A 27,924-nucleotide genomic window follows, 5' to 3' on the forward strand; every position below is an offset into this window, starting at 1 on the left:
GTTTGTGGGTCGTCCGCCAAAGCGCGCGGAAGTTTGGGGATCGGAACATCTCTGAAGAAAACAAAATAAATAAATATCATATTAGTATTAATGTGGAGCCATTTTTTTCACGAATATAATGTGGTCTAGGGACACTTTTTTAAGAGTTGGTTATTCGGTTAACTGTGTTTGGACTTTTTTTTCGTTGTATAATTAGCTCAAAAATAGTGGCCTGTAGGAAGAGCTGGGAAAACAATCGTTACAATATGGACAACAAACTTCAAAGCTTGGTGAGTACTCTTTAAAATCAAACCTTCACTTTCCGGAAACTGAACTGGTATGTTCAGCAAAACCGTAATAATAAACAGAACCACAGCTACTACTGTTTTAGAGCTCTTTTAACATTTTTTGTTGCGTTTATTTGACATGCACTTTGAAGTGTCTCTTCGGACATGAGATTTCAAACGTCAAAACGTTTGTTTCAGGAAAAGGGTTTATGGTAATCTGCTAACACCCAGAAGCACTATAGGTGCTGAATGTCTTCCTGTCGCTGGTAACCTTACCTGATGTTTTCGTGTCTACGGTGAATGTCAACCCGAATACTTGGCAGAAACAAACAGTAACAAAAACGTCCGGCTGATGTTAATCAATGAATTTGAAGCTGTTAAATCGTTTTCCTTAACAGTAAGCTAGATTGTAGAATAACAAAAGTTCATTCATTGTTTATTGTTCAGTAATCTTGTGTGGGTTTATCACATTATGGTGGTGTTCTGTTAGTTAAAAGGAAGTGTTTGCTGATGGTGTTACTGGGATTTAGAGCTTTATATTGTGTCTGAGCAGTGTGCATCTTATTTTTTTGGGGTTCTGCAAGGTATATGCAAGTTATTCTTTCTATGGCCTGTATTGTTTTAGAGAGCAGTATTCGCACCCTGTATTTTGTTACATGACGTGTACTGATATGTATTGTGGCAACTGTATATTACATACATTTAATAAAAGCTGGATTTTGGATCATTCCTCCATCCTAACGATTTTTTTTCCAAGAAGCACACGAGAATGTTAGATTCCCATTGGACATTTCTGTATTAAATGGCCTATTTCTCTAGACTGTAGTCTAAGAATTATGTATTTTGATTGAAGTGTGAAATAAAAAAATATATATTTTAAAATTTACACAATGTACATTTTTCAGACAGATTTGCCTATGTTGTATGGTATTATATTGTGTTGTTGTCTAGACTGAACCTTGGACCTGATAAAAAAAAATATTTTCTTACAGGGAATAATAAAATAAGTTAAAAGTTATGCATTTCATTTCTTTGAACGTTGTATAATTATCATACTTTATTGCTGCTGTACTTGTATTGCATTAATGTAATTAGCTCATTATCCTGAAGTTTTAAACTAGCCATTTGTTGAAACTGTTTTAAATTCATACTGCATTACACTTTCTTATACATTTGAAGTACGTTTGTTTGAAACATACAGAAAATAATTGTTCATACCATTTTCTTTACTTTCATGGGTCATTCCAAAAATAGTCCATAGTTTCACCTGAACAGACTCCATCACTGCTAATGTTGTTTTCCTTGTGTTTTTGGTTGTACTGAATAATATCCTTTTTTGAAGTGATTAGTTTGAAACAACTTTTGCAGCACCTGAAAAACACCTCACAGCACACCTTTAAGCAGTAAGGTTGTCAGGTTAACTTGAAACCTTCAAACAATTGAACAACACAACACTGAATTGATTAATTAAAAAGTTATTTAAGTGATAATGAATGCACTTATGCTTTTGTCTTCTGTATCTGTGGTCTTTTCCAAACAATATTCTAAAGAAAAATATGTATAAAATCTTTACAATAAAAATAATCTTCCACGAGATACAGCTAAAATATATTCAACTCCTTGGACATTTTCACAATTTGTGTTACAATATGAAATCATCATGTTTTTGAATTTTGTGCTGTAGAGGAACAAAAAACACTAATGTCAAAGTGAAATCAAAATTATACAGATCCTCCTTTATAAATTAATTATAAAAAGAAAACAAAATAACTGATTGCGTAAGTATTAACCCACTTTTCCTATGATACACTTAAGCAGGTTCTGGTGCAACCATTTGTCTTTAGAAGTCACATAATTAGCTGAATGGAGTACAACTGTGGACTACTGTTGGAACAGTTACATCAGTGCCTTCTGAATAACATCTGTTTTTTTATTACGATTTTTAAGATACTATTGAGCTTTAGAACTTTTTGAGTCGTGCCAGTACCTGAAACGCATCTCCGTTTTTCTCTCTAAGTGAAATACGTCAGCCGTGTCATTTTTATCATCTAGAAGTTTGCCATCTTTGTCTCGGATACATTTAATTTAATCCTTTATGGTTCTTTCACTGTTATAGTACTGAAAATTATTTTATTGTTTTATCTTCCATTGCAATATTCCTTTCATTCGCTTTGCCTTTCTATTGTTCTTTTTAACCTATGCTGACAAAAATCAAGGGCCATACTCATGTTCAATTGTTTTTTTTACCACACCTTTAGCATAGACTTGTAAAGACTTCTGTACTAATGCTCTAGGTTATAGACTAGTTTATCCCCTCTTTTTAGGAGACTAATCGTGTCTTTAAAAGGCTAATGTTTTAAGGAGTCTTTAGAAGTGTTTTTTGCTTTAGGTATATTTGTTTTTAAATATCTGATACTGTATGTTTCTCAATAACACACCTGTATATTATAATTTTATATGTATTAACAACATTATTCATTTTCCTTATATATTGCAGGGAAGGGCATCTCCCAAACTACGGTATTTCCCCAAAAAGAATGAAAGGTAGTTTTTTGTATTACAATTGTTAAATGTTGAGCTGTCTGGTGTTCAGAAAAAAACAAAATGTAAATTACACAACTGAAATGTTTTTCAATTTTCTTTTCTGCTACAGAGCCAAGACATTGCTCAACACAGTAACCTGATAATTGAGATGCGTCAAGCGTAAAATTTTCAATTGTCTGATTTGATCATAATTTTACTGCAGTCAGATTATTTTTTTTCCAGATATGAGATGTTGATTAAAAGCAGTTTGTCATTAAGTTGGCAGTTTATATAATACAGTTTCATCTTTATTCTGTCAGATTTGAAACAATACAGAAAGGAGGAGGAGATATGCACTTCCTAGATGATGTTTTTGAAGATTCAGGTAATAAAATGATTGGAACCTTTTTACTGTTCAGTAAAAATGTGAGTGCAGATGGAAAAAAGTATTGAAGATGTACAAATGTAATCATTAATGATATTTTGAGGAAGTGTATTATTCCATAGGGAATTGGTAGCAGGTAGCTCAACTTAATAGTTTCCCTTTTAACGTTATTCGTCAAATCCATTAGACTACAACAGTCTTTGGAACTGATGGAATGATGTCAGTAGTTTAATAAATTTCAAGTACAGTGTGACCTTGTAAAGGGTTTATTCTTCACATATACCAAATAATATACATATATTCTGTTCTTGTATTTCATTGAACATTTTGGTATAATAATGTTGTACTTATCATGGATGATATTTGATCTGTATTAATTGAATATGTGTTGAATTTTAGCATTCAAAACTAAATACAGCTTTTTAATTATCAGTTTAGTCTAAATTATAATAACTTACCATATGTACTTATGTACTTATTTTTTTCAATTTCATTGCAGATTGCTTTCTAATTTTACATTTTTTTAATTAAAAACTATTTCATCATATACAGTGCCAGAGTTGGGAACATTCGTTACAGATGCATGTAAAATGCATCAAAAGCAACAAAACTTTACTCTATCCACTTTTAAAAATCCAATGACACCAATACGACAATTTCAGCACTTTCAGATCTGATCACTAGCATAATCTGTGGCATAGCTGAGTACATTGAATATTTTTGAGTTATCCCTGCAATGTCATCATAATCTATTATTCACCACCTGGTTGTGGCTTTTGTGGCTTGCCCATTCATGTAATATAACAGAGCTATATACAATAAGAAAAATGGGCAAACCATCACTGAATTACAAACACGACACTACCTTTACCACATGACAAACATTATTCTACCAGTAACTGGGCTGGTGGGCTTCTTTCTACTCAAAGCCCCTCCTCCTTTGGACAGTATCAAAATGGTCTAAAACATTTAACACCTAAATATATAGTGGACAAATCATAACACAGTTCATAACTGAAAATGTATTCATTTACATAATTACTAGGGAATGCTAATTGTAACTATTTTTAAACAATGTACAGTTTAACTTTGAAAATGGTTGATTCCATATTTGTGGCGATGCACACGTGTGCCCTGATTCAGGTATGATATAGCCAGCTTAAATACCTGCGGCTTGGCTTGGGTCCTTCACAGGAAAACTAGGAAGTGTCTCTGTACCAGCAATCCAGCACAAAGACAGGAGTGCTCCATACATAGATAAGTAAAATAAAAGAAACAATTTAAACCTTTGTGTATGCATGTATTTGTTTCGTTTATTAAAATTAAACTGTTGGGAAATTAAGTTAAAATAAAATGCATATAGCGTATATGAATGGATGAAAAACCAGCTCAACTGCGTGTGTACCCACAGCAAATTGGCTAATAACACTGGGGAAATGTATGCATTAGTGCTGCCTGAGATCCATGACAGAGCCCTCTGTCACAGTTCCAAAATACAGCAGATAAATTTATCCAAACACTTGACAAAATGTGCCTGAAAGGTGTTGTTTTAAATTATACAATTATTCAGTCATTCATGTTTGGGCTATTTAGGCAAGAAATGCTGAATGCCCACTTGCATTTGATTTTGATAAATTCGGGGCCAGCTGTATATTTAAAAGATAAAACCTGCAGCAGAATATATTTTCCACTGGCAATTGCTTATTGTACACGTGCTACGTGCACTTCTAATCATACACAAGTTGCAAAAAAGAGCTAATGTGATGGTCATTATTTTTGAGGAAATGCCAGATTAGCAGACACGTAAATGAAATACTATATATTTAAACATTGTAAATTATTTTCTCATTGACCTTTAAGTAATGAATACACTTCAGAGGCTTTGTGACCTGCATCTCAACACAGTCATCCTTAGGCCACACCTCTAAGTATGGTAACTCCCCTCATGGCAGTCCTTTACTGTTTGTCTTTCTATGTTGTATTAATAAGGGTGAGATTTTTTCTTTAAGTAGAAAAAGAAGCAACCTCTAATTAGAAGAAGTCTTTTTAGATTTTCACTTGTTTTGAGAAGGTATTCAGAACATACACATATGCATGCATTATACCACCATGAAATAGCATAATGTAGTGGTTTCATAGTGTAGGCATCCTCTCACGAGGCACCAGTAAATGTAGGGGTTTTGTGCTTAACTGGGACAATTATTAATTAATTATTAATCCTCCTGGTCCCCATTATCCCTTTATTTCCAATATTTCTTATCAGAAATAATTCTCAGCTTAACGTTGTATTGCTTAACTTCCCTGTTTTGCAGCTCCCATTAAGAACATTAAATGGGGACCCCCTGTACTTTACGCTTTCTACTGCACAGTATATGACACAAAACAGCTGTTTGCTCATAATTTCATGTTCTTTTATTAAGACATAGAATTAACAGTTTAGTGTCCATGTATTTGGGGTTTTCCAGCCAAATGATTTTGAATTTTTAGGCTTGGAGGCTATGCTAATGTAGTTGAGAGCTGCAGTGGTAAATAAAATCATTTAACAAATGCTACCTTCATTTTAAAACGTGACAGGTAATTTATACAGTCTTTCAATGAAAAGTATGTGTCCTTTCCTAATGAAATATGACCCCTAAATATGCTGTTCTAGGTTAATTCCAAGTGCTTAATCATACTGAAGGCTCAGAGAGCTTTAGAAGCAATGTAATTATTTTAACTTTTATTATATTTGCATGTGCCCTTTATAAAGTCAGGATGTTCTTAACAATGTATGTGTCAGAATGGGAAAAAAAAAACTTACCTGTCAAGAATCCTGTTTATGAAGAGCAGATCAAGCATTATTCACTTTGTTCCAGTACCATCAGTAGAGCCTTTGGCTTCATTCAGGTACTTTCAAGCTTGTGAGTTTCCATTAATTTTAATGTGGAGAATGCACTGCATGTCTCTCACTACAGGTATAAATCTATTAAGTTCATGTAAACATCAGAACATTAGAAAAATACAAACAATGGGAGGCGCTTCAATATAATTTTCATCTGTGTTTTCTGATTTGTTTGTTGGTGTTGGCTAATTCCAAAGCAGTTCTTTGAATTTTTGTCAAGTTAAATATGATATGCAAATTCCTTGCCCTGTTTTGTATTTTTTCCAAATTTTTCTGCTGTTGTACATTGTTGTATTTGTGTTAATTTGGCATCATTTGCAAACTAGATTAGTAGTGATTGGAGCGCCATCTTAATATTTGATGAAAATTGAGTTTTCCTAGTATAAATCTGAATTGCACTCCAGAAAGCTTTATGAAAATTAAGCTGCATTGTATGTTTTGTTGCCATTTATTCCTGCAGTTGCTTTCTCACAACAACTCTAACATATTTGTTAAGCATCACCTCTCTTTTTTTATCCCCTAGAATCCTGTTCTCCTAAAGGTGATTCTTGAGTGTAGTTCTAATTATGTTTTCCATAACTGAATTTGTATTATAAGTAAGACCTACTGGTCTGTAACTATCTGATACAGAGTTATATTAGGATTTTTTAGTTGATGGGTATAAGCTGTCTTGATTAACTTTTGTAAAAGTTGTGATACTGTAGCAGTAAATGAGTGTTTAATTTCCTGCTATTTATAGGATATCAATAGGTCCTGTTCAGTTCATGGAATCTTATCAGTCTCAGAACCCTTCTGTCTCTTCAGTGTTAATATTATTAAACAGAGTTTTCTATGCTCAGTGTGAGGCATGTTTTCAAATTCTTCCTTGGCAACACTTGAGTGAATTATTTGTGTAATGTATTAGCTTTATGCATTAGAAATTCTCCATTATAGGCTTTGTACTCCTGCTTCCAATTCATTATACTTTTTTTTTCTTGGTGTGTTGCTCTTTCTGATCATTGAAAAAGTGGAATGCAATTATAACACAAAGCACTGAAACGATCACAGAAATTTGAAGATGTCAGGGCTGAAGAAATTACTTATTATATAATGGCTCTGAATGATCAGTCGTTTCAATTATAAAAAGATGCTGGTCTCCAGTGTATCATTGACTATATGGAACCACATTACACGCTGCCCACCTCAAAATTTATAGGTCAGACTGTACTATTAGAGATGTACAGCATGATATCAGAGTGCACACACATGCTTGTTGAAGGTGATTTTGTATGCCGATTGAGCTTTGAGACTGCTATCTGGAACTTAATGTGCCACTTATGGTTATTGCTGATTTTCACTGCACAGTATGTCAATGTGAATACCAATTGCAGAGGGCATTATTGCAGATCCAGGAGTTCCTAAGTCCATTGTGACTGTGGTTACTTCAGTGGACAAAACAACTGCTGCATGGACAATCCCAAAGATGGAAAGCTAAGGTATTATCACAAATAATGCAAGTGGCATGATTGGGACTTCCAACAAGTCTGAAATATCAGTTTTGTATGTCTCACTCAGAAAGAAAACTTTCTTCAAAAGTCAATTCAGTTTTTCAAGTTGTAGCACATGTATGAACCCCAAATGCTTTCTGGGGATGGCCAAAATGTCTACTAGTTTAGATAAAAAGTTAAGACTGACAGAATAAAGAAAAACTCTGAAAGAGTTTTGTAAAGCTAGGTCCTGACATGGTTTTCTTAGCCTTCCAAAATTAAGCAGAAAATTTGGGAAAAAATATTAAAAGAAGGATAAAATTTCTATAATTATCATCATTGTTGTTATCTAGTTTAGCGCCTCATTGGAATTCAGCATCAGGACCCATTCACTCTTCTTTCTTTTTTGGATTTACCTCCAGGAATGTTGTGTTTTCATTGCTGCTTCACTTTGGGTTTTTGACATTTTGTGATTGGGATTGTTTTTGCTTTTTTACTGTAAAAGTGACAAATTAGCAGTTTGTATTGTAGGTGTTGTAATTTAATATAACAGAAATCAGAAATTGTATGGTAAATTTGCAAGAGAACTTAACATATAGGAATAAATCAGACACAATTAGTCTCATGCAGATTATTCAATGTACAATCTATTGATAAGTGAGTAGGTGAGCTGTTTTTTTGTCACAATTTGCATGAACTCTTGCTCTTTCCCGTGGTGAGACCTGTGGTTTGCAACAACGTGGCAAGCATACAGTACCTTCTCAAAGTTCACAAAGTTAATTTGGAATTTGTAAAATTTTGCAATTTAATAACCAGTCAGATATTGGGACTGAAGTCCCTATTTAAGCTCACTGTGCCAGCAGCCATATTACGGTACAGCTCACAACCCACTGAAGCAAAGCAGGTGTGAGCCTGGCCAGTACTTGGGTGGGAGACCTGGGGAAAACTAAGGTTGCTGCTGGAAGTGGTGTTAGTTGGGTCAGTAGGGGTTGCTCATCCTGTGGTTTGTGTGGATCCTAAAGCTCCCCCAGTATAGTGACGGGGACACTATACTGTAAAAAGGTGCTGTCCTGACTCTTTTGTCATTAAAAATCCCAGGGCATTTTTTGCAAAGAGTAAGGGTGTAACCCCGGCGCCCTGGCCAAATTTCCCATTGGCCTTTACCAATCATGGCCTCCTAATAATCCCCATCTATGAATTAGTTTCATTCTCCTCCCCATTGATAGCTGATGTGTGGTGAGCGTACTGGCGCACTATGACTGCTGTCGCATCATCCAGGTGGGTGTTGCACATTGGTGGTGGTGGAGAACAGAGTGATGAGAGTAATGCTGCACATTACCTGTAAAGTGTCCAGAAAAGGTGCTATATAAGTGTTAGGAATAAGAATAATAATAATGATTATTATAGGAACAAGTAATAGGTTTATTCCATGCTGAAAAAAAGAAGAAAGAGAACACAACGTTTCGGCCGTGGAGCCTTCTTCAGGTGTGAGAGAGACAGGGCAGTAGGCAAAGGTAAAGTAGCGGGAGAACAAAGGTTGGGAGGGAGGAGGAGTGAGAGGCGGGAGCAGGGGACAGAAAGAGAGGCCAATCAAGAGGTGTTAAGTCAGAATGGGTGCAGAGAGGTGTGAAATGAAACTTCCAATGAATGGAGAAAATTTAAAAGAACAGTAGTCTGTCGTTAAGGGAAGGGAGAAGGTGTGATCCTAGCTGCAGAATAATTTTAGTTTCGGTGGTCTTTCTGATGTATGAGTTTGGAAAACCGTCTTTGAGAACACAGACGGAGAGATTAGAGTGGTCGTGGCCGTCAGAGGTGAAATGAGAAACAATGGGCTTGGAGAGATCTTTAATCTTTACAGCCCTGACGTGTTCTCTGAAACGGTCTCCGAGTCTCCTTCCTGTTTCTCCAATGTAGATGGCTGGGCATTTACTGCAAGAGATACAGTAAATAAGGTTGCTGGAGGTACAAGATGCTGTCTGGGTGATCCGGAATGATTATTATATGCAATCATGCAAGTATTGCGTTGAGTTGTTGATAGTGAACATTTATATTCTTCTTTGGGTTGTGCAAGCAGGATCATTTAAACAATTAGTAGTCTCTTCTGTTTGTTTCCAAGGTTTTTGGAAATTATGAATGTCAACATTGTTTACACCAACATAATAATGGAGTCTGCATTAGTGGAGGCATGCTGCCTTCACTAGGAGCCTGTCTAATCTTGGGTAATATCATTCCACCTCACCTCCTGGGAGACTGTACTGATATTGGGCCCTGGCTAAATATCTCTAGCAGCGTTCTTGGAAATAATATCTTTAGCAATCACCCCTTTTGAAATGTATATGTGCTTTTGATAAAAGTGCCTCCTGTATTCATTTAAAAAAACAAAGAATGCAAGTGGTTTTGAATTTTGGAATTCAATATAAGCAGGAAATATGTCTCAATTTCTGTAACTTAACTAAAGGAATAACCTTCCCTGCTTTTCATTATTGGGCTTCTACAGTACTTTGTGTTTTATTTAACAAAAAACAATTGTGTTGCTAATGTTTTTTTATCATATTGTATGTAGAATTACAAAAGTTTGCAAGTCTAATGTATCTTGTTTTTTACAGATTCTTCACCTCTTTCATTCTGTGATATGGATATGCCATCTCCAATCCCTAAGAGTTCTTCTACACCCAGATGTTTAGACAAGAAATTGATCCTACTGAGTCAACAAAAATCAGAATCACAATATCAGATTCCGGTATGGTTCACATCTTTGGTGTGTTTTTTGTGAAAAAATTAATTTTCCAAAGGTGTTTGGTTGTGAAAAATAGAGCAAGCAACTCAAATTTAAAATATCTAAGAGATACCCCAGTGTACATCATATGATTGAAAACTTGAAATTTGTATTGTAAGAACAGACTTTCTTCAAGTATAAACCAGGATAATGGAGTATCAATGTTCAACCAGAAAGAAAATAATTTGGAGAAAAAAGTGCCGAAATTGTGGTGTTTTCCATATGCACTAGAGTTGTTTTTCATTTACAGATTTTTCAGGAAGGTTTCTTTTTAGTCAACCAAGTCAATATTGAGCTACTACATGCAAGTGTTAGTAGATAGAACCAACACCTGAAGAAAGCTTCACAGCTGAAACTTTTTTTAATTTTTGCGTTTAGCATCCCTTTTCTGTATGGATATTTACTTCATTGTTCAATTTAGCAGCAGGAAAATTACTATTAAGGTTTATGTAAAATATATGTGAATTTAAGTTTTGCTTACAATATTATACCAGTGTCCAAAGACTCAAGGGGCCACCTAAATGTCTGATTGTGCCCAAATATTTGTTCATGTAACAAATGCAAACATTAATGACAGTCATATTATTGTTATACTGTACGCTTAAAGCATCTTAAAGGCACCAGTGAAATCTTCTAACTTGAGTTGGTACAGTTTGTGTTTGGATCCAGTTTAAGCTCATTTATGTGGTTGTCTGCTTTTCACTGTAGTGTGTGTTTTATTAACCTTTTTAGTTCATGCTGCTCTTTTTTCACATTCATTATTTAAATTACATTTATGTTCTGTACTCTATCCATCAGTTTAATCAACAAAACCAAATATAGTTTTTAGAATACACAAAACATGCTGGGACATGCTATATTTTAAACTTCCTTTGTATTTAGTTTTTTTGTCAATAAACCGTGTTTTAATTAAAGCCAGTTGCACAGCTGTGTATGTTTTATCAGACTAATGAAAAATAAGTAGATTAATTAAAAAAACAAATAAAATTGGAACAGCTTGTACATTAAGCTGTTTACCCAGCGGGAATTCTGAAGAATTTCACCAAAATGGAGTTTACTGAAAACTCCAAATAAAACATTATGAAGGATGCCCTTTTTTTTGTCTGTGACTGAATGCTAAGAATAACTGTGCAATTAATGAAAGGGGGAAAATATGAGACGGAACTTGTCCATGTAAAATCACTCATTCACAGTCACAGTTTTGAAGGGATAAAAGGTGTCTGGAGTTCAGAATTGATAGAGCCAGAGATGTACAGAAACAACACTATGATATTTTCAGTATTAGTTCCTGCATTAGTTCAGCATGTGGGCACATAGTACAGATGCCGTTGCACAGGAAACTTAAGATGAAAAAAATAATTCAAGTATAGTTTCTTGCTTCCTGTCTTAATAAACATAGATGGGACTATGGGTATTCTGTTTCTTGTGAATAACAGATGTGAAACTGTATTTTTAAAATAATGTAAGCTAATGATTGAATAATTCCACACTGAAAATTAGAAAGACATGATTAAACATTTCAGCTGTGGAGCCCTTCTCTTTTCATTTTGCTTGAATTTGCTTACATTTTAAATAGTGGCAGAGAAGTAAAATAAAAATTATGCATCTTCAAAGAAGAATACCGAATTATATTTTAGTCCTCTGTATATAAAATTTATTTGTAAGTTAAGGACATAACTGTTTTTAATTTTTTCAATTACAGGTATCACATGAAGACTCGGCAGTGGTACAGAAGACATCACAGAACAGAGGTAGAAGTTATTTTTAAAAAAATGAAAACTTGAGAGCATCATGAAAATTGTTAGTATGTATCATCCTGCTTTAAGTGGTGTAGATATAGCTTAATTTAGCTTGCTTGCATTTCTCAATACTTATAACATTACTAGATGAATTGAAAATACTGTACTGGGAAAGGAAGGAAAATCTTTCAATCAATGTGGCTTTAAAAATGACCCTTATTTACAGTGATGACACATGCAGGAATTGAGGAAGGGGGGAGATATTGTGCAAAACAAATTGCTGCCGTCTCTGACTACTTTGCACCTTGAGTTCTGTTAAAATACTGTATTAACATCCCAGACACTTTTTTCATTGTTTCTTTTAATTAACAGCAAGTCCGTTAAAAGACCAAGGCTCTTTGCAAATGGAGAGTTCAAGTCAAGTTGCCTGTGAAACTGACTTAAGTAGAGAAAGTGAGATCTCCCCAGTTCTTATTGAGATTGAGGTTGGTACTGTAGAAAAAAGTCCATCAACCACAGAAGCAGAAGGGACGTCCATGTGTTGTCCGAAATTACCAGAAGAAGAAAATGCTCAGAAAAGGTAAAAAAAAAAAAGATGTAATTTGATTTTGTTATAATCTTAATTAAAATAGCATGTGCCAAGGATTCAAAATTTATAGTAGCAGTACATTCTCACAAATGAAATTTGTACTAATAGCTATGGGAGTGTATAGAAAGGTAAATTTTAACAAATATTAAGGTTTTACAAACTACTTTTTAATTAACATAAAGTTTCTAAAGCTTACATATAGAAATTGTAAATAACAAATCTGCTCCTTTTTATTGTTGAATCCACGTGTGATTACTGATACTTCAATAGATCCCGTCGGATGTTTTGGAACTTTGATTTTTTTAGAAATTTTCCTTTAGTTGTAGTTCCAACAATGATGAATTTGAATCGCTGGCTAAAAAGAAAGCAGAGAATCCTTTGTGTATGCCATCACATGAGACTCATTCTTCAGCTGAGGAACCTAAAAAGATGACAAGGTGAGTATGGAATTTTGCATAGGTGTGGTAAAGAATTCAAGAATCGGGGATGTAAAAAGTATTCAGTTGTTACTTGAGTAAAACTATTGTTACTTTCAAAAATAAGTAATTCATTAAGAGTAAAAGTTTAGTTTCAAGAAAACAACTCAAATAAAAGTACAAAAGTATAATCTCTTATCGGTACTCAAGTATTAGAAAGTAAAAAGTAGCTGTCCTTTCTGATCTTACCATGATTTTATTGTTTACTTAATAACCTAATTTTCCCAGCCTATTATAATTAACAAATCTGATATTGTCAAACCAACAAGTGATACAGTATGTTAAAAAAACTTTCAATACATAACTTGTATTATGTATAGGTGTAAAAATAGTTCTATATAACTTGAAATAGCTGTTTCCTTAGGAAAAAGGGTCTATTTTGGCCTTTTTTATAAATGGTGTCACAACATTTGTCAACTCTTAGGTCTGTGTCAATTAGTCCATTCCCAAGTACAGTAGGTTCAAGGTGTGTTGCAGTTTTCCTAAAATTTCAAGAAATTTAACTTCAAATAACTCATTACACCATTTATTAAAATTATTTAGAAAGGGTGCATGGTTTTCTGGGTATTCAATTACCTAACCAGGGCTGTGTCATTAGCAAACTTATTGAGATGTCTATGTGTTTGGTCTAACACTTATTAGTGTACAAAATGTACAGGAGGAGGGACAAAACACAGCCCTTTTGTGATCCATTGGAAGTGTAGTGAATGTCTTACCTGTTGAGACCTTTAGCTTAAGAAGTCTAGGACCCATTTTATCAAGTTATGGTTTAAATTTAAGTTCTTTGAGAGTTTCTGTGAGATGGTGGTTGTTAGCCTGGCAGTTTCTGGCATGGGAATATTAGATTTCTTCCACAGAAGAATTCTGTCAAATAAGGACATTTGAAAATGCAAGTAAAATTGTCACATAACTAATCTGTTTTAGGAACTCTTCCGTATTTGTTGTCCGAACCTGTGCCTTGCCTTACATTAATTGTCCTAAACTGTCTGTGCATCTCTTCTGATCAGCTCTTGGTAGGTGAAGGTTTTAACACGTTTTAAACATTTTTGTTTCAGTTCAGATGATGAGTGTGCATTGTTAAATCCCTCACCATCCCCCAAAGAACTGAAGATCACAGATGCACTGCCTCACAAGAAATGGAAAATGTCTCTTTTGGATGTGGAAAAGCAACCTAAAAATTCCCCCGTTGCAACAACCAGTTTACCAAAAAAGGCAAATGAGACATCTTCATTCCTTCAGAAGTTGAAAAACCGTGGACGTTCTGAACTTTTGAGGTAAGATTATATGTAGAAAAACATTTACATTTCGGGAATGGAAAATTGCATTACAAAATGCATGTTCTTAGAGTCCAAGGTTGATGATAAATTGGTTTTGTTTTTATAGGAGTTTGTAATCGCTGCGTGAAATATTGATCTCATTTGGAAATGACAAGTTTATTTGACTTGGAAGCTAAGTGGCAATATCTCCTGGCTTATAAATCGGGTTTATATCATCTCTGCATATTATTCTTGTCTGGCAGAAATGTGAAGTGTATAACTTTGTCCTTTTTCACAGGACCAAGAAGAAGGAATCCCCTATGAAAGATCCTCCCTTGCCTGAACTGGATGAGGATTTTATGATCCTGGAAGAAGAAAATTTTAAATGGGAGAACTGGATTTCCATCCCAAAGAAGAAATGTACTTCAAGTAATCAGCCTCAGCATGATATAAATGAGAATGTCAAGAAGCAAATGGCAAAGGAAGCTGAACCTTCAAAGACCAGTGCAAAATCTCCAAAAAATGAACATAACATAGTAGATGTAACTGCAGCTCAAAATAAAAGGAAGGAAGACCGAGGTAAACAAAGTCAGAAAAAAAAGACAAAGGAGAACAGTAAAAAAAAACAAACAAATAATTTTGTTAATGAAAATACTCACGTGGATGCAGATGTGGTTCAAAATAAAAAGAAAGAAGCCCAACATACACAAAGCCAGAAGAAAGGCATCAAGGACAGCAGTTCTAAAAAACAAGAAAACGATTATTTTGATGAAGATGCCCAAGTTCAGGACAAAATAAAGACAGCACCAAAAGCAAAGGAAGCTAAAAAGAGGAAATTAAACACTGAAGCCCCAGTGCCAGTAAAAGCCAAAATAAAATTCACAGATGCACGTAGAAACGCAATGGGTACAGAAAAACAAACCAACAAAAGTTTAAACAAAGATGGGGATCTTGGGGATCTCAATGACCACTGTCCATCATACTCTTCAGAGACGGAGGATGCAGTTATGAAACCAGGTACCATATTTAAAATTTGTGCTGGAGCAAAGTTAATTTCAGATATTCACATGCTTTAGGTATATATTAATGTTTAAACAATATGAAAAGTAACTGTCTCAGAAGTAATTTGTTGGTTCTGTTTGCATGCAGACCTAGTCGTTGTATTGTATTATTGTACATCCCATGATATATTCTGCGACTTCTTCATCACTTCTTACAGTACGAAGCCAAACAATATTGTACTATGCATTATCAATCATTTATTTTAATTTTTGTGTTCAGATCAATTTTAAAATGTTTATTCAAATATTATGGAAAGAATAGGAATTAAAAAATAATCTTCTTTTGCAGCAGAAGATGGCAACTGACTAGTGTTGCTAATCACTTTCAGAGTGTTTCAGGTCTGCTGACTTTTTTAACAAAGCCAACAGAAGTTCTTACTAACATTTCTAACTAGTATTTTAGGATTTAATTCATTATTAAAAAATCTAAATTAAGCTGTCTAAAGCTGAGTTTTTATTGTCGGTGCATATACAATTTTATATATATATATAATGCTAATTATATAATGCTAAATTAAATTAATATCCTTTTGGCTATTAATGGTTTAGATAGTTTTAGATTGAAAACCAGTAGCATAATTTATTATCCCAAATGTAGGTTTTATTCATCTAGACGTATTATTAATCTTTCAGAGTAGTGTCTGTTAAAAAGGTCTTTATGTAATAAAATTTCTTTAATATGGTCCTCTAGTGGGCTTTGTGTAATTTATGCAAGCTCCCCTTTAGGTGTTGATAAAAGGAGAGAAAACAAGGTTTTGCATATTGTATTCAAGTGCTCCCTAGTTACAGAAATAGTAAAACATTGTGTTACTCTTGTTATAAAATACATTTCTAATCTTGGAGAATGTTGTTCGCTTATGTTCCTTGTATCCTAAGACATATATGAAAGTACTTTTATCCAGTAAGGGAAGAAGGAAACACTAAGAGGCACATGAAGTCATGAACAAGGTATTGGCCTTGTACTCATAGCACAGGATTGTTGCCCATCCAAACCTTACTGTAGAACAGAATAGCATATGACGGTAATCTATGAAAACATTAAGTTTATTTTTAAGACAGACTTAAGTGTTTGCAGATGTTAGTACCATGTTGGCCTAAAATATTAATTTATTATAAGATCACATTTGTACCTACTTCTCAAAGTTGTGCTGGACTGTGGTGAATCTGAATTGGTCTCTGCTGAAATAGCTGCATGACATCATACAACACTCCAAAGAACCATACCTTGCAAGAGACTCAGCAGTTTAAAAAAGAATCCTCATCAATACAGTGCATAACCTGATCTTTACAAACCAGTAGTTTATACAGTTTCACAGTGATAACTGTTTAACATTTAGTATTAATGAATTTTCCATTTTTTTAAGACACCGAACATTTCAGGAGCCATTCTTTCAGGAGCCATTGTTAAGTTTAGTTTTAATCTATCAACATTTTTATCAAGATACAGTTGCAGGATTAATCAATTAAACACCCCTAAAACATTTACCATTTAATGATCAATCATGGAAATCTCATTTAGATTCCAATAGCCTATCTGAAAAAGAACTTAATTTGTTTAGTTTTTAATGGATTTTTAATTAATTTGGTATGTTTTTCTTTTACTATGCCTTAAATGCTTGGATCAGTCTATTATGAAATGAAATGTCATATCCGTAATATGAAATAATTGAGCTTTACCTACTTCCGGAAATCTTAAAAAAGTACATAAGTGTACAAAAGAACTTCTTGAAATTAGACCACTTTCTGATAGGTATTGATCAAAACTACAGTGCCAACTAGCTGTATTGAAAGTATTAAATGCCTCTACCAGCTGGAAGAGATGACTATTTCAGTGAGAAATCTTAAAAAAAAAATTTGTCTAAAGTATGTTCACTCATCTGATTGATCTACTTCAAGTAGGTAGCTGCATCAGCATGTGTAGGCTGCAAAGGAACAAGAAAAGGTTTATTCAAAAAAGAGAAAAAAGGAAACAATGTTTCGGCTGTGAAGCCTTCTTCGGGTGTGAGAAAGACAGGGAAGTCAGCAGCTGATATAGGAGAACAAAAGGCGGGAGCAGTTGGCAGGCTGAGTTAGGCAGAGTGATTGATTTGACTGTTAAAGTAAAAGTGGCACAGTGTGAAACCTAGAGCCTTACATATATTACACTGTTGTGGTAGAAATAAAAGACCAAGCCCTATAAATTACATCCTGTTACAGAAATGTTACTGACGCCAGTAGAAAACAGTCACTATAAAATTAGTCAGATGTTGACATTATTAGGTGTTTTTTAAACCTAAAATGTCACCTCCCTCTTACTCAAGGCTTTTAAACTCCCATACTCATACTGACTTTACTGTAGTGATAAATTTGTGTATTGTCTTGTCAGTGGCCACATATCTATAACCCATTAATACCAGCATTTCTGCTGCATAGCAAAGCAGGGATGTACACACAGGCTGAGAGGTGAAAGTCTTAGGCATTTTTGCTCCTGTTTTAGAAAGCACAGGGTTAGAAAATCTTATTATTTATACTCTAGAAAAAATAATAGACTATTAAAACTCAATCTGCATTTGAAGTGCTAGGCTTTGACTATCCTCGGGTGTGAATTTTCTGACCGCATCCTACATATTTTGATAATTTATATATTTAGAATTATAGAAAATATAATATATAGTATATATTAGAAAATATAATTATAGTAGATGTCTGTGGCTTTTTGTGTATTTACATGGACATTTTTCTGTAAATAAACAATTTTTGGGCTTAGACTAACACATCTTTTCTTCTTTCCTGCAGTTAAACAGAAAAGTAAAGACTCCAAAGGGATGTGCAGATCTGCAAAAGTAACTCAAGAAGAATTGTTAAAGAAAAACATAAAGACTGAAAAGAAAACATTGATAGGTGTTCTCACAAGTCCTGAGCAAATCCATTTAAAGCCAGCTCACGAGAAACGCCAATGCAAACCTCCACAGCCGTGGTGGCTTATGGGTCAGGAAGAAAGCATTAATGTGAATTTGAACAGAAATGGAGTGAAAGAAGCCACATTAAAAAAGCATAAATCAAAGCAGACTACAGTTTTGCAAGCACCAGAGTCACAGACAGAGGTGAAGAAACAACATACCAGAAATACAAGGCACCAAGTTTCGAATTCCACAGAAGCTAAAGCAAAAAAGAAAACCAGACAAAGGAAAAAGACTAATACAGAACCAACTGCAGATATTTTAAAATCAAGCGAGCATGAGTTGAAAATGCATGTGAGAGTACAGCATGAAGGAGATGGACAGGAAATCTCAGATGCTTACATTAATGAAGAAGATCATTCTGTTAGCCCCCTCCATTCTTCTTGCCCTAACCTGTCCAAGGCCCCGCTTGGGAAAAAAGTAATCAGTGATGCACAGCAGTTAAAGGTTAACACCAGGAAGGGCAGAAAAGCAAAGCCTAAACAGCCAAGAAAGATACAGTCAAAGCTTTCAAAGAGCAGAAGCAATAACAAACCCGCGGCATCTTTAGCCATGGATATCTGTGAAGAGCAAACTAATTCTGTAAACGAAGAAGAAGCACTTTCTTCTACATCACCACCATTATCTTCAAGAAACAAGGAGCTTGCTTCTACACCAGGTAGTGAAAGCTTAAATCAAAAGGTGGATCATTGTAAATCAGTTAAATACGTTTTGTAGCATACAGTAAGTGTACCCTCTTGGTTCACTGTTTCTACACTGATCTGATTGAGTTTATAACCAGTGTATTGTGCAAGTGCTAATCAACAAACAACTTAAATGAATATGATATGGCATATTTTATTAAGTTAGCATTACTTAAAAAGTTTGTAGTGTGCTTTTTTTCCATGATTAAACAGTATTCTGTTTAGCAAACATGTTGTACTAAGATTGGGGTCTTTAATGGCTATGATTATCTTATCTTAAAATATTGTCTCAGAAAATCCTGGTGATTCCCTGCGTAAGAAACAAATTGTTGAAACAAAAGTATATAACAAAAACAGCTATTCAAGACGTATGAAACTTTTTTGTTTACTCTGTAAATTCATATGTTTAAGAATAATCTTATACAATAAATAGGTTTACTTAAGTGCACAAATATACTTTATATAAATTCTGGATGTTAGAAAAGGCTAACCAAACAAAAACGTATTTTAAAAAATAAAAAATGTTTTAAATATATTCAGAAGAAAGATGAAGGGCAGTGGTTTTCCCATAAGACATTTTTTTAAAGTTGTGAATTGTTTCACTGAAAAGTCTTGGGATGGGCTCTAGTGATGCAGGAGTGTTTCTTCTAAGAAAACCTTTTCTTAGCAAATGTTAAATAATTAATTTGCTAAAATAGTTAAACGTAGGTATAGAAAGTCAACACTTTCCAGTTTTATTTACAAATTATACCTTGCAACATCCAAGTTAAAGAAAGAAATAATAAATAAAGAATAACTGGGTTGGATAAGAGAATACCCCCCTGAGTTAATACTTGGTGGAAGCACCTTTTGCTTGAATTACAGCCTTGAGTCTGTTTGGATACATCTATACCAACTTTGCACACCTAGAAGAGAGGAATATTTGCCCATTCCTCCTTACAGAATTGTTCAAGCTCAGTCCAGCTGCATGGTGACCATTGATGGACTGCCCTCTTCAAGTCATTCCAAAAATTTGTTGATGGGATTTAGGTCGGGGCTCTGACAAGGCCACTCAAGGACATTCACCTTCCTGTCCTTCAGCCACTCTGTGGTTGCTTTGGCGGTCTGCTTTGTTGAAAGGTGAACCATCTTCCCATTTTCAACTTCCTGGCTGAGGGCTGCAGGGTTTCTTCTAGCATTTGCCTGTATTTTGCACCATCCATCTTCCCTTCTATCTTGACAAGTGCCCCAGTCCCAGCTGAAGAGAAACACCCCCACAACAGGATTCTGCCACCACCGTGCTTTACTGTAGGAACGGTGTTCTTTGCATAGTAAGATGTATTGGGTTTTCGCCAGACATACTGTTTGCATTCTGACCAAAAGGTTTGATTTTGGTCTCACTTGGCCACAATCCTTAAGGTGCTTTTTAGCGAAACATAAATGAGACTTGATGTGGCTTTTTTCTTGCCACCCTCCCATACAGGCCAGATCTGTGGAGCGCTTGTGATGTTGTCACATGCACACCATTACCAGTCTTTGCCATAAAGGCCTGTAGCTCCTTCAAAGTTGCCATCGGCCTCTTGGTAGCCTCTCTGACCTGTCTCTTTCTTGCTCGGTCGTTCAGTTTGCAGGGACGGCCTGATCTAGGCAAGGTCTGGGTGGTGCCATACGCCTTCCACTTCTTGATGATGATCTTGACTGTGCTCCATGGGATACTTAAAGCCTTTCAAATCTTTTTATACCCATCTCCTGACTTTTACTCTTTTCACAACTTTATCTCGAGATTCTTTTGAAAGCACCTTTCCACCCATAGTGGATTCTTTGCTTTGAAATGCACTTCCAAGCAGTGGAATCCTCTGGAAACAGCTGTTTTTATTCTGAACTAATCATAATCACCACAGTTGATCACAGGTGGGAGCCAATTAGTTTGTTGTGTGATCTGTAAGGTGATTGGTTATACCTGAGCAAGTTTACAAATGCAATTGTAAAGGAGGTTTTCACTTATCCAAATAAAGTATTTTACTTTAGTAATATTAATTTTCAGATTGTTGTAGAATTTTATTTTCATTGGGCGAATGTGGGTTACTTTGTGTAAATAAAAATGGAACAAGCCTAATTTAATTTGTTTTTATTTTCTGAGTGTCATACAAAAAAAGTACACGTTTTGAAAGGGGATGGTGACTTTCTGTACCCACTGTACATCACCAAAGCAAAAACACATACACAGATAATAAACACATACCAGTACTCAGGGCTAGAAGGAGTGGGGTGAAAAACAGAGCAGGAGCTTGTAAATTAGTTTTAAAGTAGTCCCTAATCTGGTATGATTTCCAGGTACTCCCAGTTATATGGAAATGCAAAATGTGTACGTGAGCTTTAGATAGCCTCTGCTTTTCATTTGATATTCTTAAGTGATGCCATTGCCGTTTATTGTGGTGTTTACACAAAACTAAAAGATACAGAAGTGCAGTATTCAAATGTGTTACTTTTTGCCTATTGAAGTATAAAGAAGTAATGTATAAAGTATTAACTGGTCAGCGGGTTATAATAGAAAAAAAACTCTAGAGGGCATAGTTTATCCACAAATAAATGGAAGTCTTCTAAATTTGTATTACATTGGCCAAAACTAAGAAAAATAAAACCTGTATTACTGACTTTTCTATATTATGACATGTATTACAGCTTTTAAAAGTTTTTACTTATGCAAGGTTTGTTTTCATGTATTTAAGTAAATTTGCTTTTTAATATTCCGTTTATTTCTCTTTCTTTTTATGCTGTAGAGAGGACATTTCCAAGACACGCTATTATTTCTGAAGATCCCTCGGAAGAGCACAGCCTGCCTGAACGGCATAAATTGAAGACTCTTACAACAATTCAGAAACAGCTAGAGAGACCTAGAGGAGGGTATTTTTCTAGCCCAGTACACCAAAAACGTCAGAGAAAGCCTCCTGGCAACTGGTGGGAACCAAAAGACCCTGGTCAGCCAGGTTCAAGTGCAGCTAAACCAAGCCGAAAACAGGCATCCATACTTAAACGAAGCAGTATAAATAAATGCATGGAAAGGAGAGCAAACAATGTCAACTTAAAGAAAGTTTGTTCAGGGGAAGAGAGGAAGGATTGCGACACTCTTTCAGATACTGTTTCCGGACCCACTGCAGCAAAATTAAAACCTAAACATTCATATATTAAACAACCAATCATAGCGGACTACCTTAATGGCCCCAGGAACTTAAGAGCCTCTTTAGCTTCTTTTGATGCCATCTGTACTCCTCTTAATGTCCAGCAGAGATTAACCCCAAGAATAAAGGAATCCGCAGTTCCAAGAGCAGCATCTGAAAAGAACAATAAGATACTCTGTAAGCAGAAGTCCAAAAAGACTTTTTTCTCTCCTTCTCAAACAGATCAGATATCATCTGCAACTCCAAAATCATTTCAGGTACACCAACATTCCAAGGGCCGCACACAATGCCAACCAGTGCCGAACACACAAGAGATGCTGGGTGATTTCCTACCACTTGCTGATTATCACCAGGATGGTGTCTCTCCTCTTAGAGATTTCCCAGCTTCTGAACTAAGACTGAACTGTGTGTCTATACCTGAGTTTTGTCCTGTGAGTGAAGAGCATGTCTCTGTTGAAGCACAGGGTGCTAATGAAGAAATGCTGTCTTCCATTCCAAGTGATCAAGCACACCACTTCAGAGAAGCACAGCCTTCTGTCAGTTATAAGTGAGTTATCAATGGCGCTTTTGTGATGTATTAAGAGAAAGTAACACCTTTTGAACTTTAAATATGAAATACTTTAGATATGATCTTTACAACTTATTTACAGTTTTTACAGTGTTTACAATTTAAACTTTACACTTAGGATTCATTCTTTTGCCTCTCATTTTTATATCATTAGAAGCAAGCGACAAAAAAGAAGATCCAGTCTACAACATCTCCGTACAGGAAGGCACTCAGGATGCGCAAGGTATTATAAGTGGTTATAATTTGGTTTTGTTCCTTTTGTATATGTATATAGCTTTTAGCCTGAATGTTGAAATTTGGATAGGTTTGTCATTTTCTTCAAATTAATTTTTCTGATAGTTATCAGGGTTATGAGAGTGGACCTTCCTCAATGAGAACCATTCACTATGAAGATGATGGACTTGTAGGCTGTGAACAAGAGAACTCCTTTTTAGGTAGGATCTGAACTGCTTCTATAGTATGAAAAAATGACGTTCCTTTGTGCAAATAAAGAAGTGACACTGTTCCTTTGATCTTTTTCATCAGCTAGCAAAAAATCCTGCCTCCATGTTTCAGAGAATCCAGCAAGTGGGATGTCACTAAATCAGATGGAACTGACCACAGCAGAAAAAGAAAGGATTTATCTTTGGCTAAAAAAATCTTGGACAACAACAATCACATGTAATACAATTACCATTGCTTTTTTATAGTAATATATGTTTAGGAAATGTTTAATTTGTAACAGATTTGCAAATGTTTATTAATGCATTAATTCTGCATTTAGGTTTTCTTGGAAAAAATATTCTAATACACAGATACCACTATGGCAGAATAAGTAAAACAATGTGTCTTTGGTGTTAATTTGGGCTATAATAAATATTTTGAGTTTTGAGTCAGTGATCTCTGTACAATTGTGAAATAGATTATGGAATATTAAAATGTGCAATTAAGTGTTAATTATGTAGACCACTACATCATTAAATATGTAGCTATATTACTACAATTATTCCTATTGCTATATTCCTACAAATTACAGAATACAGCACAGTACAATTAAGCAAAAACATTGCAAGATATTGTAGGCAATAATAAGAGGCCAGAAGTCTAAGAACAATAATGAGTCTGAGAGTATGCTGCAGTATGAAGAAAAGGTGTGCATATGATATGATTTTTAGTAGGCAGCATGAAGATTTTTTTTTGTTTCCATTTTTTCTAGGTTTTGCTGAATCTGTTGTTCTTGATGATTTTGACTGGTATGAATCTTCTGGAAAATTTGTGGGGCTGATTAAAAATGTTAAATGCCCCTTATTCTCACAAGGGAAAATGCTATTGGGGCCATTCATGAAAAAAAATAGTCAGTTAGTTGTCAGTGATGCGATGGTGAGTAGTATTACAAATTCATCTACTTAATTCAAAACTACATGACTTAAGCTTTTTTGTGAGTTGATGTACTCTTATTTAAATTGATTCCAGGTGTTTGTGCATGCATGTTATTTTGCTGCTCAATTTTAGTCGCTTGAATTAGATATATTTAAGATGTATCTTGTATATAATTTACATATATTTCATATTTAAAATAAAATAGATTTATGTCGCTTGATGTCTAGCTACAAATCTTTATACTTAGTAGTGCCTGAAGCTAATAGTTCAAAGTGACAAGTTTGTAATAATCTGACTACAAAAGACACAATTATGCTTAAACCAATCAATATCAGCTAATAAAAATTATTAAACCCCAAAACTAACACATGCCGCAGCTAGTGTGGGCTGGCAGTGTCACAGCTGCTAAACGGAGTTCAGCATTAGATGGACATAAATCTCTGTTGCCCATGAAATTCTTTGTCACTCACACAGCGTTTGTAATTTAAATGTTCATACACAGGGAGGTGAGCAGGTGGATGGTTTGCCATATAGCAGTTTTATTACAGAATGTGGGCTTTTATGTTGAAAAAACTGGGATATACTGTCAGCTGGACTTAATTCAATCACAGTTCTAAGAAAAGCGGTTCTGTTTTCAGATTTTCAATGTTCTGGCTGGGACTGTCCATGTAAAAATTGATCTTCAGGAACAAAATCTTTCTTCAGGAGATGTTTTCTGCATTTCACCTGGTAAGGGAATTTTGTTGACCTAAGTAATTGCTAAAGAACTTTTTATAGTAAGCTGCTACACAAGTAATTGCTAGCAATGCTATAGTTTTGTAAAAAAAAATATCCAGCATTGGACACCATCTTAAAGCCTTTGCTGATACTTGATTTAAGATCCTATAACTTTAACGAGGTGCAAATATTAAAAATGGTAAATTTAATGTTTTGCCCTAATATGTTACTAAGACTTTCTGATTGTGTTGCTGTTTTGTTTTTTACAGGCACATAAAAATGTGACCTTTTTGTTACAATTGAGTTTCTTTTATAGCCTGAAAAAATGTTTAAACAAACTTCCTAACAGAATATGTTTCTGTACTGAGAGCCTTCTTTCCATTGTTCAGGATTAACTCTGTGATAGTGTCGGATGTAATAGGAAGCTGCCTGAGCACCGGCAGAGCGCTTGTTGTTTTCTGTTTGGTGTGCCGGTGTGTAGTCGTCTGCAGATGTTTCTGTTCTCTAGTATAAGAGAATCCTTTCGTGGATCGGAGTAAATGTGTCGCCGGTGAGGGGAACACATTCGGTTCTACGATGAATCCCGTCTGCAGGCGCGTGGGGATCTTTAAAGCGCAGCCTTGATTAGCCTCTGGTGTGGTAGCTGCGCATTCCCACGCGCCATGCAGTGGGAGGTGTGTTCCACTGTCACAACTCTTACACATTTCTATATTGTGTAATTGGTATATCATATAGCTGGCTCTTCTTTTACAAGCCTTTTACATTACATACCTTTATTTCATATACAGTCACATTTTCCTGATCATAATCAGATCGGTTAATGCTAAGATTTAGTTTCTTGGGAATTAAACTTTTGTATTCCTGGCAAAGTCACTTATACTTTACATAGGTTATTTCAACCAGTAAACTGCGTCAAAATAGTATTTGAAGTACAACTCCCATAGTAGTAAGAGTGCTGTGAAAAAAATAACTCCCAGTATATATTTATGGGAATTACATCCCATCTGGACAATCCACAAGACTATTGGAAGAATTTTCTCTAGACAGATGAGATAAAAGTCAGCCTTTTCAGTCAACATGAAAAACAAGTTGTGAGTCATTTAGAAACGCATTAAATTTTGCTGGGTAAAAACCAAACAGTTTTCCCACAGAAGAAGCCATACATTTCTTGAGGTGGAAAAGCTGCCTCAACGTTTTGTTTTTGCCTCAGGACCTCAGATTGAATATCTGAATATTTGTCCCTGCACTACAAAATTTACCATCATTGACAGCCATGAAATTGCCGTTATGTCAGATAATTCTGCGTTTAAACCATTCTAATTAAACGATTCTTTTGTCATCTTAAGCTGAGCCAAATTTGGGTACAAAGAATTACACCCAACTTTTCTGGATGTTCCTTGTATTGCAATATTGTCTTTTTGTAGTTTAAGGAAGTATATATCTGTAGAAAATAAATTTTCACTTGTACACACCTTAGCTGGGAAACGTGTAAAAAAGAGACAAATATGTAGAGATGCGAATGTTTATGTAAATTGTATACTGTACATGGAGATCAATTTTACCTTGCCCATCTATAATGTATCTGTTGGTCACTTAACAGTGTTATTTATATGAATTCTAAACAGAATTAAGTAAAGCTTCTGATGGATTATATTTCTAAAGATATTTTAAAAAATACATTTTTGTTTTAAACAAGAATGTCAAAAACCACTAAACATAATACCTGCTACACAGACCATTATAGCAAGCTTAGTGAACAATACAGTTTTACTTAAATAACTATAAACCATAGCTGTAAAATCATGAATGATGTCATATTCATATTTATTCTTTCGTAATAGAATGCTATCCAAGCTATCAGCTAGAATGATGTACATACTGTTACTATTATGCTAAAGAATATTTATCTTCCTTAGGGCCCATAATGAACAGAAACTACAAAAAAAACACAAAACAACACTTTGAAAATGAGAGCACAAGCTTTAGCTGTGATCATAAACAAAGGACTGCTTCCTCAGTGTCCTTAACCATAATGTTTTATGCCCGCGCAGAAAGAAACAGCTGTTCGGTGGCACTGAATTCAAATGTTTGCAGAAGGTTCTCGGCCAAAGTCAGTCACTTTCAAACTTCAAAGTTCAGATTTGTGAAATTTTGTTTTTATAACGAATTACAAGGTACACATTTTTCATGTTCGGATTAGAGAAAATTCTTATACCGAACATTCTTATACAGGGGTATGAGTGTATAGGTTTTTGAATATCTTAATATTTGTCCCTGCACTACAAAACACGCCTTAGAAGTATTTGTCATTATGACTGTATAAAAAATGCTTTGTGTTTTACTGACTTGTGGTGTCTTAATAAATTTAATTCTATATACTCGCTGTAATCATAAATAGCTTAAGTGATATACAATTCAGATGTTAGCTCTTGCAGGTTTAATTAATTATTATGAGTTTTGTACCATGTTTTATAACATTTGTTGTCATTCAAAATGTTATCCCCTTTTATCATTTTAGGGCAGATGTACAGTGTGCTAAATATGTGTGAAGAACCTGCATTGCTCCTGTACACACAGATGAAGTATTCTAAAACTAACAACATGGAGGACTGTTAAAAAAACAATCTGTTAATTTAATGTAAGTTGTAAATATGCAAAACCTGCTTTCTTAAGAGCCATGTATTACTTTTTAAAACAGCTGAACTTTTTAAATTTGAATGAAAACTGGTTTTCTGAAAATGTTAATGGTTATTTTGTACATGTAAAATAAAATTTTACATCACCTCTTGTGAACTTGTTTGTTTCCATTAGATATAGCAGTTTGTCACATGAAAAGTGTTTAGTGATTTAAGAGTTAAATTGCCTTTTAGGAACTACATACAGGATAGACTTGCCTTTCTTATTGATTCAGTTCTGTGATTATTCCTTATTACATTTAGTTTCCACTAGTAGCTGGAGTTTGGACAAATGGGAAAATAGGTGGCCTACTACAGACTTGCCAACCTCTATATATTTTGTGTATCTGTTATGTGCTTTGCATTAGTAAAGCATAGAAAAATTAGTAACAAAAACATGTTATGGT

General features: G+C 34.7%; 1 protein-coding gene across 2 annotated transcripts; it reads left to right on the forward strand.

Moving 5' to 3' along the window:
* On the forward strand, positions 1-27,557 carry LOC148837440 (uncharacterized). Of its 2 annotated transcripts, XM_088909882.1 has the most exons (17): positions 1-269; positions 2,764-2,810; positions 3,110-3,174; positions 10,128-10,261; positions 12,000-12,048; positions 12,409-12,616; positions 12,946-13,062; positions 14,157-14,375; positions 14,656-15,374; positions 18,194-19,015; positions 21,800-22,745; positions 22,921-22,989; positions 23,106-23,200; positions 23,292-23,426; positions 23,962-24,125; positions 24,764-24,854; positions 27,361-27,557. In XM_088909882.1, exons 1-17 carry the CDS (start codon positions 246-248, stop codon positions 27,456-27,458), a joined length of 4,002 nt encoding a protein of 1,333 aa, XP_088766008.1. In that variant the 5' UTR covers positions 1-245; the 3' UTR covers positions 27,459-27,557. The 2 variants fall into 2 exon arrangements, with proteins under 2 accessions (XP_088766008.1, XP_088766010.1); XM_088909884.1 differs by lacking the exons at positions 1-269; positions 2,764-2,810; positions 3,110-3,174 and adding an exon at positions 7,049-7,530.
* The last annotated feature ends 367 nt before the right edge of the window (positions 27,558-27,924 follow it).

The sequence above is a fragment of the Atractosteus spatula genome, chromosome 3, assembly GCF_055471065.1.
Source record: "Atractosteus spatula isolate fAtrSpa1 chromosome 3, fAtrSpa1.hap1, whole genome shotgun sequence".
Classification (NCBI taxonomy): Eukaryota; Metazoa; Chordata; class Actinopteri; order Semionotiformes; family Lepisosteidae; genus Atractosteus; species Atractosteus spatula.

Coding starts and splice junctions, on each gene's coding strand:
- LOC148837440 (XM_088909882.1), top strand. CDS start 246: ATGGACAACAAACTTCAAAGCTTG. Junction 12,617..12,945: donor GAAGAAAATGCTCAGAAAAG/GTAAAAAAAAAA, acceptor ATTTTCCTTTAG/TTGTAGTTCCAACAATGATG. Junction 23,427..23,961: donor TTGGACAACAACAATCACAT/GTAATACAATTA, acceptor CATTTTTTCTAG/GTTTTGCTGAATCTGTTGTT.